The following is a 13,036-nucleotide window of genomic DNA, read 5'->3' as shown; positions in this document are numbered from 1 at the left end:
GTTGGAGTTTGTTTTATTTAAAGTTTTGACACCAATATTTGCACTTTGACTGCAAATTAATATCTGCTTCAAATATCAGTTATCGGCCTCCTTGACTACAAATAATCTGTATCGGCCCTGAAAAATCCTTATCCATCTATCTCTATCTGCTGCATTGATCAGTTTGTCTGATGTAATATTGATAAGTTTAGCTTTAGAAATAATAATAAAAAAAACAATATCTGCAGCAGTCAACCAGAATCTTCCATGTTTTTGAGGTGAACTCACTCTCTGGACTCAGATTCAAACTCAGATATAAAATGTTGAAAGTTAGTAAAACATTCTCACCCTGACAAATGTTTATTCCTCTAAGAATCTTTTTAAATGCTGTCCACACCTTGAACAACAATCTGTGCCTGTTGGTGACAAATGGCCGCTCTAAGTGGACAAACTTTCAGCGGGTAAATCGTTCTGATGGATTATTTTGCAGCCTGTAAAGCCTGTTTTGCAGCTGCCAGCTGAGGCAATTTGTGTGACAGAGTAAAGACTGTATTTTTACCAAAAGTGGACCAACAGAAGTTAGAGGTGCTTTTTTTTTTCCCTGTCTGGAGCAGTCAATAGGCCTGAAGTTACAAAGAAGAAAAACTTCTGCTACAGTTACACTCACACTTAGAAATGTAGATCAATGTGGACATTAACCTCATCAGCTCAGTCGGATAAATCAGGATTTGATCTCCTCTGATAGTTTTCAGGGATGCCTAACTTCTATGATGATTCAGTAGTAGTCATTTAAAGCTAAAACATGCCCCATGTCTATATCTCAGTGTGTGTTGGTGTTAACAGTTGTCTCACAGTCCTCACCAGTAAGTCACTGGATCCTGCGTGCATGTATTTGTCCATGAAGTCCAGAATGGTCAGCCAGAGCGCAGCAAAGGTTGGCAGAGACAGCAGAGGGGAGAGGTGCTGGAGAAAGACCTGGAGGAATGAATGAACAGATTTTGTTTCAGGCTGAAAGATTTGGTTGTTACCTCTGAGCAATTATCAAGTTTAGATTCCCATCCTGATTCTTAAAGAGCAACAGTTGATGCAGGTGATGTCTGCAGTGGCTTTGAAGCAAACAGATAGAAAAACAGCTTCTTTCCCCTAGCTGTGGCAAAACACCTCAACCCCACATCACCCCCACCATAACCACTTACTGCTGCTAACTCTACTAGTGCAATACTGTTTGTATACTCTGCCTAATACTGTTATTTATTTATTTACTGTCACTGCACTTTAATTTTCTACTCATTTACTTCATATCTAATTCATTTATTATAATTATGTCCATTGTATTTATTCACTTATTCACAACAAATGTACATATACACTGCTAAAAAAAAATAAAGGGAACACTAAAATAACACATCCTAGATCTGAATGAATGAAATATTCTTATTAAATACTTTGTTCTTTACATAGTGTACTGTGCATGTACTGACAACAAAATCACACAAAAATTATCAACAGAAATCAAATGTGTTAACCCATGGAGGTCTGGATTTGAAGTCACACTCAAAATTAACGTGGAAAAAAACACTATAGGCTGATCCAACTTTGACATAATGTCCTCAAAACAAGTCACAATGAGGCTAAGTAGTGTGTATGACCTCCCTACAACGCCTGGGCGCGCCTGATGAGGAGGCAGATGGTCTCCACAGGGATCTTCTCCCAGACCTGGACTAAAGCATCCACCAACTCCTGGACAGTCTGTGGTGGATGGAGCGAGACATGATGTCCCAGATGTGCTCAGTTGGATTCAGGTCTGGGGAACAGGCGAGCCAGTCCATAGCATCAACGCCTTCATCTTACAGGAACTGCTGACACACTCCAGCTACATCAACTCATTGTCTTGCATTAGGAGGAACCCAGGGCCAACCCCACCAGCATATGGTCTCACAAGGGGTCTGAGGATTTTATCTCAGTACCTAATAGCAGTCAGGATACCTCTGGAGAGCACATGGGGGGCTGTATGGCTCCCCAAAGAAATGCCACCCCACACCATTGCTAACCCACTGTCAAAGCGGTCATGCTGGAGGATGTTTCAGGCAGCAGAACGTTCTCCACGGCGTCTCCAGACTCTGTCACGTCTGTCACATGTGCTCAGTGTGAACCTGCTTTCATCTGTGAAGAGCTCAGGGCGCCAGTGGAGAATTTGCCAATCTTGGTGTTCTCTGGCAAATGCAAAATGTTCTGTACAGTGCTGGACTGTAAGCACAACCTCCACCTGTGGACGTCAGCCCTCACACCACCCTCATGGAGTCTGTTTCTGACCCTTTGAGCAGACACATGCACATTTGTGTCCTGCTGGAGCTCATGTTGCAGGGCTCTGTCAGTGCTCCTCCTGTTCCTCCTTGCACAAAGGAAGAGGTAGTGGTGCTGCTGCTGGCTCGTTGCCCTCCTACAGCCTCCTCTACGTCTCCTGATGTACTGGCCTGTCTCCTGGTAGCGCCTCCATGCTCTGGACACTACGCTGACTGACACAGCTCACGTTCTTGCCACAGCTAGCATTGATGTACCATCCTGGATGAGCTGCTCTACCTGAGCCACTTGTGTGGGTTGTAGACTCCGTCTCATGCTACCACCAGAGTGAAAGCACCGCCAGAGTTCAAAAGTGACCAAAACATCATCCAGAAAGCTCAGGAACTGAGAAGTGGTCTGTGGTCTCCACCTGCAGAACCACTCCTTTATTGGGGGTGTCTTGCTAATTGCCTATAATTTCCACCTGTTGTCTATTCCATTTGCACAACATGTGAAACTGATTGTCAATCAGTGTTGCTTCCTAAGTGGACAGTTTGATTTCACAGAGTGTGATTGACTTGGAGTTACTGTGTTGTTTAAGTGTTCCCTTTATTGATTTGAGCAGTGTGCAATCACTGCAAACAACTGAACTATTCATCCATATATCTCCCTATTTATGCTGTACAGGAAAGCTCCAACAAAGTTTTGTTGTGTACATTGTACAATGACAGTGAATCTTATTCTGTTATTTTATGCCTCTTAGTTTGTGTGCTCTCTGTGTGAAGATGGTTTATTGTTGAGTGCTGCTTTAAACCTTTGACAGGAGCGTGCAGGCTCTCATTCTGGTCTCCTCCATGCCTCCCACATCTGCCGGGCTGATGTTGTCAAGCAGCTTCGTCAAGAGAGGGAAAAGCACCTGCAAACACAAACACACACATGTCAACATGACGAGGATCCTCAGATCCTTCAATTCGACTGATTCTGAAACACGCAGCAGACCAAAACAATCCAACCTCATAGCAAGATGCAAATCCTACTCTGTGTGATGCATGTTTGTTTTCACCTTGTTGAAGCAGGATTCCCACTCAGTGGCATCGAGTGTTTGCAGATCGTGGACCAGCAGTGCTCTCTGGAGGTAGGTGAGGGCCTGCATACGGACCTGACGTCTGGCGTCGCAGCACAGCCAAGCGATTCCTGGAGGAAGGCGCATGAGACACATGACTCAACACCTACAGTAACACTTTCAGATACTCAGGAACGATGAAACCAGTCAAACATTCAGGAATTACTGTCTGTTCTGAGGTGTGTGTGTGTGTGTAGCAGGGGTTAAGTTTAATAATGCCTCGTGTGTTGTGATGAGGGTCTACCTTGCAGCAGAGGACACCAGCAGCTGGTCCACAGAGTCTGAGAGTCAGCCTCGATCTTCCTGCCTGCGGCCTCTAGATGGCGCTGCTCCTCTGCCCAGGAGCTGTAGATGCTCGCAGCCCGAGTGTGCAGAGTGTGCATCAGGTCTAAGAGCTGCACGGCCACAAACACCAACACCAGTTTAATGCATGGTAAGACATTTATCATGAGGCACGAACAACGAGCATGAAGTCACTTCCTCACATCCTTCATGCGTCTGTGATCTTTAATATTAGCTTTAGATCATGAGCATCACTCCATCACTTTGACTGTTCTTCTGTTATTACAAAACCATCACAGAACATTTAAGAGTTAAGATGAAAGTTAATGTGTGTGTTTTATTATCAACAGAGGTAGACATATTTATCACATCTAATACTTTAGTGTAAACATAGACTCTTCCTCAACCAGATAGAGCCGCCTCAAAGAACAAAACTGCGTGAATGTGTGGCAAGGGAAAAACAAAGGGTTCAAAGCACAAATTAAAGGAATATACCAGTGTTTGTTTATTTATTTCTACTGCCTTTAAATCAAGCATGTCCAGAGTCAGCAACTATAACTATTTCTTTTTAGTGATTTCTGTAAAATCAGTCCCTCAGGGTGCTCAAACCTTCTTGATCCATCATCACAGACTGATGAAAACAAAGCTCACCTGTCCCTCAGGTGTCTCTGATCCCAGATGATCAGTGGTCAGTTTTCTGCAGTGTTACATGCTGTGTCAACATCAGCAAACTCTGCTCCTGATCAAAGAAAATGTTCTCCAATAGGGGCTATATGGGGAAAATGTGCAGGATGTTTTTATGGCAGGATCAGGATCTGGATTTGATCAGGATTGTTTTTTTTGTATTCAGATTATTTTGACCCGTTAACAACATTTTTAGCCCAAAATATTGCTGGTCCTGTATTCTGAACTATTTCTCATCTTGTGTCGTCTGATGTGTTTTTTGAACTCTCACATTTTCACATCATGATAAATCCATCGTTTATAATCATCAGCTGTGAGAGTTGGTGAGTTTCTGCAGAACGTACAGAACTTTAGCCTTAGACAAGCAGACTATAAATAGTTCAGATATAGTTTCAAGAGATGTTACTGGATAGGCTTTGGTTTGTTTGTGTTAATGTAAACATCATTTAGAACATGATTCATTTGGTGATATAATTAAAACAGTATAAGATGAAAGCTGGGGACATTATTATCATTCGCCTCGGATGACTTCATCTTGGCTTTCAGCACCACTGTCAGGAACCTGGGAGTTCTTTTGGATCAGGACCTGTCCTTTAACTCTCACATCCAAAAGGCCTCAAGGACGGCATTTCTTTTAATCTTCGTAATATCAAGAGAATTAGACACATCTTGTCTCAGAGCGATGCTGAGAATCTAGTCCATACTTTCGTTTCTTCTAGGCTGGACTATTGTAATTCTATTTTATCCGGCTGTCCTAATAAGTCTATGAGGACTCTTCAGCTGGTTCAGAACGCTGCCACTGTACTGACTTGGACTGGGAGGAGAGAGCACATCTCTCCAGTGTTAGCGTCTCTACACTGGTTACCTATAAAATCTAGGATAGAGTTTAAAATTCTTCTTTTGACTTACAAAGCTCTTAATGGCATCGGGCCATCCTATCTCAAAGACTAAATAGTTCCGTATTTTTCGTCTAGGTCTTTGCGTTCTCAACATGCAGGTCTGCTTGTTGTACCTAGGGTCTCTAAAAGTAACATGGGAGGTCGAGCCTTTAGTTATCAGGCTCCTCTTCTTTGGAATATCTTACCGGTTGAGGTTTGGGGAGCAGACACGGTCTTAAACTTTAAAAGTAGACTTAAAACTTTCCTTTTTGATGAAGCTTACAGTTAGAGCTGGATCAGGTCTGAACCAGCTTTTAGTCATGCTGCTTTAGGTTTAGACTGCCAGGAGGAAACTGACACACAGGGCTCCTGTTTCTCTCTCTATCTGTCTAACTTCCAGTCTTAATGTCCTGTTATGGTTACTGACCATACATCTCTCTGGGAGGCTCTGAGTTTGTCTTGTAGGTTCCTCTGGGTCGGTGAAGTGGACGGTCTGCTGCTGTGCTCCTGTCAGACTCCAGCTGCTATGGCTTTGGATTAATGCCAGGTATGGTCTGCTGCTGTAGACCTGTAGTTTCACCTTAACCGTCGTGTGTGTCTCCCTCTTCCTCTGTCACCCCCCCCTTCTCTCTATACTTCTCTCTCCCACTATCTCTTCTCTATCTGTCTCTCTCTAACCCCAACACAATCTCCTCAGATGTCTGTCTAACATGAGTCTGGTTCTGTCCGAGGTTTCTGCCCGTTAAAGGGAAGTTTTTCCTTGCCATTGTAACTTACTAAATGCTGCAAAGTCCTGTTCTCATGGTGGGTTAAGATGAAATCAGACTCCTTATCTAGTCTTGATGTTGGGTTTCTGCTAATAAAATCTAATAACATTTACGGGTCTAGACCTGTGAATGTTTTTGTAAAGTGTCTTGAGATAACGTTTGTTATGATTTACAAATAAAGACTGATTAATTATAAAACTGGACTGGCTGGACTGGTCTGACTCTGGACATGTCTGGTTTAAAAGCTCATAGTTTGGTGAATCCTACAGATCCACACTTCTCATAAACAGCCTGCTGTCAGAATGTGGTTAGCATAGCTTAGCATAGCAGAGCACAACAAGTAGTAATTGCAACTTTTTTTAAAGAAGTAAGAATCCTGAGTCAATCTTTGTGACTACAGTAAGCTTAAAACACACTGGCATACTTCTTTAAGGTTACATTCCCACCCAGCAAACACCACACCGGATCATTGGTTTACATCAGGACGGGTGTAACGTGCTGCTGAAATACTTACATGATCCTGGATGTTGACAGCAGCAGAACAAACAGTAATGCGTTACACCCATCCTGAGTGTTCCTTTCAGAGCCAAAGCCATGCTTCCCAAAACATCTTAGTGCCACGACCACACAAGGTCATCGCTCTTTTGGCGTTTGTCACCTTCAGTGAACAGTTTTGAGGCTTTGTGGACTGAAGTGTCTGTCTACGTGAATTAAGAATCAATTTTAGGACGGACCAAAATGCTTTGGGATGGCTGTGCTCCAATCAACAGAAGAGAGAAGGGTAAAGAGTGCTGCTGTACTTACATCCTGACTAACCTGTAATGACACCGTGTGGTAGCTGGCGGGAACGCCCTCGTCCTCTTCGTCGTCACTGTGGGAACGTGACGGACGCTGGCTGGACGCCCTGCTGCTGCCTCGCCTGGCTACTCCTCCACCCTCTTTCTCCCTCCCTCCTGGCTTCCTCCTCACTCGAGACTTGGAGGAGTTGTAGGTGTGGTTCTTTTTCTTGTCGTGGTTACGATAACCTGAGGAACGGAGGGGTTGAAATGAGCAAGAACCGGTGCACCAGTGTCCACTCGAGGGGCCTGAGTTTTTATACTTGGCTAACTTTCCAAAAGAAGTTTGAATATAGAGCACAATTCTTTATTCAAGACAACTTTTCCCAGGATGCAAAGAGAAATGTATTTATTTGCAGTTAAGTTCACTCAGTTTGTAGTTCAGTGTCCAGATGGTGAGCAGACTGTTTAGTGTGACTCTTTATTACTCTGTAGTCATCAAAACCTCTCTTGATTGATCTGTGTACATCAGGGGTCAGCAACCTAGTAGGGCTGGGATGATATGCTTTTCTCCCGATTCAATTCTTTTGCGATTGTTTTCTGGTGATGATTCGATTCACATTGCAATTCTTGGATGTTTCCTAATTTTGCGAATTTTCGTTTGCATTTTAAACACCAGACCAAGTGAAAAAGTTGAATGAATGATGACAATGATGATGTCTACAGACTATATCTGGAGCCATATTTTCCCCAAAAAATGTACATCACATGTGATTAGGACTATTCAGGGGATCTGAAATCTCAACTTTTTTCCAATCCAGCTTATAGACAAAAACCAGAAAGAGGGACTTCAATAAAAAAAAAAAATATTTTTAGACAAAAAATAAAAAAATAAAATTGTTACACAGAAAGTCCTAATAATAATATTCAACAATTTTTTCCTCCACCCCTACAACCAAGGGTACGGGTGCCACAGCTGGCACATGAGGCTATTTGTGTTGGCACGCGGAAAATAATTGCAATGAGGCAAAGAACATGAATAAATAAAACTATTGTCTTGTTTATGTTGTATTCTATTTAATACTTCATAAGAAATTGAGCACACTATAAATGCTCTTGTGTAAAAATTTGACAAATAACGTTTAACAATAAATTGAAATCTCAGCGGTATAAGTGCAAGAACGTGTCTTATGTCACCGCAAATCTCTTGAGACGTCAGTCTGCTAGCTCGCGATCACATCCATTTAGCGGAGTTATCAAGGCAAACAAACCAAGTTCCAGTCGTTCTTTCCAACATAGCTGGACAAGGGAGTATGAATTTTTTGCCAGAGAAGATGGAGCAATTTGCACCCTTTGCTGTGAAAGTGTGGTATGTTAGGACATCAAGTGCACAGTGTCTTTTTGAGACCAAACACAAAAACAGTGTTAGTAAAGTACGTGAAATAGAACAACACATTCAAACAAAGAGAAGTTAAACCATTTCTCACTGCACTGCTAAGCATAGAAAACCATGGAGACTTTCCTCTCAAGCGTCGATGATTTTATAAAAGAAGTATTAACACTTTGGGCAGGAGTGTATTTAAAGTGGCTCCAGTCATGGTGTACACTGTTTTGGGCTATTGTCCTACGCCTTACTAACATCCACTCTCCAGGACCTTTGCTAAACTTCAAAAGATCTCTCAGTTTAAGGTGCAAATGAATCTGAAAAGACTGAGGAATAGATGGTTATGAACACCTGACATACCCCGTGTTACCAGCCGTTGCCCAGGCCCCCAGGCGAGGTGTTGGTGTCATTGTCATGCAAAGGATCTTCCCTTTGTCCTGAGAACACCCTTGACATAAAACTATAAAGTCAAAACCTCAGAGGACCTACAGTGTAATAAAAGGTTTTGCATTTTGTATCAGATTATCTCCATCCTCAGCCCTGAGCTTTGATCGACCCAGCCTCTTTGTTTGTCAGTGTAAAGCTCTGTTGACAGAATCCATCCAGTGCCCTGAAGCAACAGGAGAAAATGAATAGGCCATCATCTAAGCCAAAGTACAGCGCACCACTGCCGTTTGCAGCCTTAATCCATGTCTTACTTTATATCACAAACAGCACACAGAGGGATGAATGGAGGAGGGGAAGAGGGAGAAGACTGGAGAGTCGGACAGAGATAAAACATGAAAGAGGACAAAAACAGGTGAATAAAAACTGCCACGGGGTGAGTAACCTGAATATCTCTGGAGTTTACCAGGCGTTATGGAAGTTACTGCTTAAGCAGTTGCCAAATCCTTGTCCCTGTCTTATCTGAGGTTTCAACCAACTGCCAGCAAAAGATCTTAGCTTTCAATTCCCTTATCTTTTTCTAAGTTAAATTAAACAAACATAACTATGGCTTAAAGTTAGGGTCTGCAGGAAATTTCATAACTTGTTTGTAAACACAACATTCAAGCTGGGCTCCTCCTCCTTGGCTCAGTGCCAGCAGCAGCACACACCCACAGCCACTAACTTTGACTATGTGATGACACTCGCTAGCCCAGCAACCACCTGTAGCATCGCGTTTCTACATGGGAGCGACTTGGCAAGTTAGCACAAGCTAATCACTGATATGATTTACGCATACCTGGTTAGCAGAAAGCTAACTCTCGTCTCTCTCTGTCATGTGCTGCTCACCAAGTTCCTGAAAGCGAGTGAAAGACAATCCAAGCTTCACCCTTGTTGTTTCACTTTGGTTGATTTACTTCCTTTGTGTTACGTCCACTATAGTCGCCACTCAGGTTAGCTTCTTCCACTTACTAAACCACCAAAGTCCCTTGTGAACTAGATGTGCTGTGATTGGCTGAGGTAACCACGCTTTCTCTCCAGAAACTTCCCAACACAACCAAAACATCAACATTCAGGCAGAGGATCAGGGGTGAGGCAGACACAGATACTGACACACATGTATAGAGGTCCAGAAGTCATTCCTAATGTCAGAAACAGGCTCTTTGCAGGTTGGAGAGTTACACATTAACACTTTCCTGAACGTGGAATCTCTCCGACTCACCTCCGTTGAGGCTGGCCTCCACAAAAACTCGTATGGCTCTGACACACAGCTCGAAGTTATCAGGCGTGACGTGGGCGGCATCCCGGACAATAAACGAAAGCGTCTCCACACATTTGATGAGAGACTTGGTGTCATGCTGGCCCAGGTCCTGACCCAGAGTCAGACTGTACTGGTTCACCAGTGGGTGATTCAGCTGAGCTTTCGAGCCCACTGTGGGGATCTTACTGGTTTCCAAGTCATCTTTGCCCACCTAGAAAATAACCACAGTTATATCAAAAGAAACATTTTAGATCAGATTTTACTTTCCTAATGTTAGTGATGATAAGTCATTCATTTATTCCCATCTGTTTGTGCTGAGTCTCAGTTTTACTGTAAGCAGTAATCTCTACAGAGGCTTCACTCTTGCTTCCTTCAGCGGTTTGAAGCTGAAAAAGAAACTGATTTTCTACATTTGCTGAAATAAAGGCATGCAAATTAGTAAAATGCTTTGACAGATCTGTCCTCAGTACAGGAAACAAACAGATCACTGCCAATGGGATTCAAGATTTCATTATGGTGGATTGTGTTCTGCCTGTTTTTGCTCTCCATACCACAAAGGTATTTCCATACAGAATGTGTAAAGATGAGTTCATTCTAAACACATTACTGATTCTTTAACGGTTACATATACAAAATAATGTCTGGCTGTTATCTGTGAGTGTGTGTGTGAGCTGACCACGAGCCATCCACTGCTGGCGACATCCACGTCTGTAGTGGATCGAGGGATCCTGGTCTTGCTGTGATCGGTGTAGACCTCAGAGTCAGAGGTGTAGCCCCGGTCTAAACTGGCTTCACTTGGATGATGAGACTGCAGCTCGCTGTCAGACTGGGCTCCTGAGGAGACACAAGTTAGAAGATATAGTTTCCTGATCTTAACTTAACTAAGTGTTAGCTAGGCTAATGTTACAACATTCAGACACATTTCAAGATAAAAACACTGAATTAAGTTAATTAATTCAGGTACAACCAGTGCTTTTTCTGTTGTTGTTGTTTTTTGCCGGCAATGTGAATTTTCCAGCCAGGTGCAAGGATTTTGGTTAATGAAAATAAAAACCCAAATGCTCGAGCAGGAACTTTTGTAAACTGGATCTTTACTGGGGATGGGTACCAAATTAGGTGCTTTTATAGGTACCGACCGAATTCTGTTGAAAGTACCAGGTACCGATTCATGTAAAAACAAACAGTACTATGTTTAGGTAACTAAATGCATCCTTGTGACTGTGAGGGAGTGGAAGAGTAGGTGATTTTTCATGCTGAACATGAACGCAGCATTGCAAGTTCATAGATTGAAGAAGAAATATGTTGAATTGAAAATGTTATCATCAAACAAATTGATATTTTTTACCACATAGACACAAAAAAGTACCGAAAACTGGTACCGTTGAGTACCGGTACCTATTGCCAGGTACCGAGCATCGGTACTGTATCGTTTCAGATGTGAAAGGTACCCATTGCTAATCTTTACGGACACATACAGCTGAAGGTCTCCTGTTTACAGGGTCACTCTTTAAACTGGAACACCAGGAGCTGACAGAGACACATTCACACCATCAGGCTCAAAGAAGACCATAGTTTAGGAGGTACTAAACCAAGTCCATCACAGTTGGAGGTCAGCTTGTTGTGGATGGACACTGAGGGTCCTCCACCAATCAAAAACAGTCAGCTTGCATCACATCATCTTACTCAGCAGCTCCTCATCTCTTAGAGTTCCTGGACTTCTGGAGAGTCCTACCCCTAGGCAGTTTTCAAGGGTACATTAATACCTCAGAACTAAACAACAAAATTAGGAGAACAAAATTTAGACCCTAGTTCCTGTGGTTGAAAAACACTTTTTGCAGCTTTTGTGCAAATCCCTGGATACACTCCTGAGCCCACCATGTTATCATCAGTATAAAATACAGAAGCACAAAAAACATCCAACCTGTGTCGTTGTCGGTAACGGTGGAGGCGAGCTGAAAGGAGGCGTGTGGTTTCACTCCCGCTCCGATGCACTCCAGCAGAGAGAAGAGTGTGTACCAGTCATCTGTGCAGTGGATGTTTGCTGCATTTGTCTTCAGCAGCTCGTGGAGACCATAAGCCACCTCCCTGCTGACCCGCGCCAAGACGGGAGGTTTCATCATCAGCAGGTGACGCAGAGAGAGGAGAACCTGTGAGTGGAACGACAGAGTGCTGAGTCTGCTAATGGATCCTTCATCTGCATCATCCATTCATTCCAGCTTCACTTGATGGATTATCATCCTCTCATGTTGACAAATGTGTGTTTGTGCTCAGTGTGCTGCTTTCAGAGTCGTCTGATAATGAGAGCTCAGCATCACATTGACTCTACCCAATAAACTTCATTCAGATAGAAACCAGTGTTACTAGTCTAAAAACTCTGACCAGGTGTTTCAGTATCCTGGCTCTACAAAGAAAAGATTGCTCTTAACTTCATAAGTAAGTTCCTCTCAGAACTCTTTAACTGCAGAGGTCCCCATGAGTTTTTATCTAGATCTGAATCCTACAGTGTCACAGCTTTTCTACTGCCAAATGGCACTTTCTCATGATACTACCGAAGATTTTTGATATCTTTTGCCCTTCAGATGCCCTACATTCACTGTTGGTTATATCACGTCACAACATACATTTTTAAGATGAGATAACAGCCACATGAACTATCTGATTTTTCTTTTGTTAATTAGGGATTATTAGAGAACAGGGGCGTATTTAGTGGTTTGGGGGCCCAAGGCAAACCCAGTCAATGGGGCCCTCCATGTCCTTGTAACTCATCTTCCTCAGAGCTAGACTGGCCTTCCCTGGGTCCACTATCTCTTTCCCAGAATCAAGGCATGAGACAGTGCTAATCTTGTACATGGTAACTTACGCAACTAAATGTATTTCTTTCTTGTTCTGTACTTTAATTTGATTTTGAAAAAAAAGTGAATACATAATTTAGTCCACTTTGTCCTGGATTTGAAATCTTTTATGGTCAATCGACAGCTTATTTGTCCCACAGTGGGGAATTTACAGAGTAACAGCAACAAACAAGAAAGTATGAAGTGAAAAACATTACAATAGGTAAATATTGAAAAAAAAATGTAGCAAAGAAAAAATATGTAAATATCAAGCACAACATAAAACTGGAAAAAAAAATCTACTGAAAGAGGTGATATTTACAGTTACCATACTTTTTGGTACTATTATATTAAAGTTAATGTATTTT

At 42.5% G+C, this 13,036-nt stretch overlaps 1 protein-coding gene across 4 annotated transcripts in view; it reads right to left on the bottom strand.

Moving 5' to 3' along the window:
• Window positions 1-13,036, bottom strand: part of gbf1 (golgi brefeldin A resistant guanine nucleotide exchange factor 1) — a 129,687-nt gene that overhangs the window by 7,337 nt on the left and 109,314 nt on the right. For 2 of the 4 annotated variants that reach the window (XM_074675201.1, XM_074675204.1), the window contains 8 exons: window positions 11,759-11,984; window positions 10,514-10,671; window positions 9,799-10,048; window positions 6,798-7,018; window positions 3,627-3,777; window positions 3,323-3,453; window positions 3,074-3,175; window positions 841-954 (listed from right to left, as the gene is read on the bottom strand). In XM_074675201.1, the coding sequence (XP_074531302.1) occupies window positions 841-954; window positions 3,074-3,175; window positions 3,323-3,453; window positions 3,627-3,777; window positions 6,798-7,018; window positions 9,799-10,048; window positions 10,514-10,671; window positions 11,759-11,984 (1,353 nt within the window). The remainder of the gene's footprint in view (window positions 1-840; window positions 955-3,073; window positions 3,176-3,322; window positions 3,454-3,626; window positions 3,778-6,797; window positions 7,019-9,798; window positions 10,049-10,513; window positions 10,672-11,758; window positions 11,985-13,036) is intronic. The other 2 variants (XM_074675202.1, XM_074675205.1) reach the window with 1 other exon arrangement.

This window comes from Halichoeres trimaculatus, unplaced genomic scaffold, assembly GCF_033239565.1.
Source record: "Halichoeres trimaculatus isolate MK-OKI-2021-1 unplaced genomic scaffold, fHalTri1.1 fHalTri1_scaffold_8, whole genome shotgun sequence".
Lineage (NCBI taxonomy): Eukaryota > Metazoa > Chordata > Actinopteri > Labriformes > Labridae > Halichoeres > Halichoeres trimaculatus.
The sequence above is the reverse complement of the archived record's forward strand: the minus strand, read 5'-3'. Positions and strand labels throughout refer to the sequence as shown.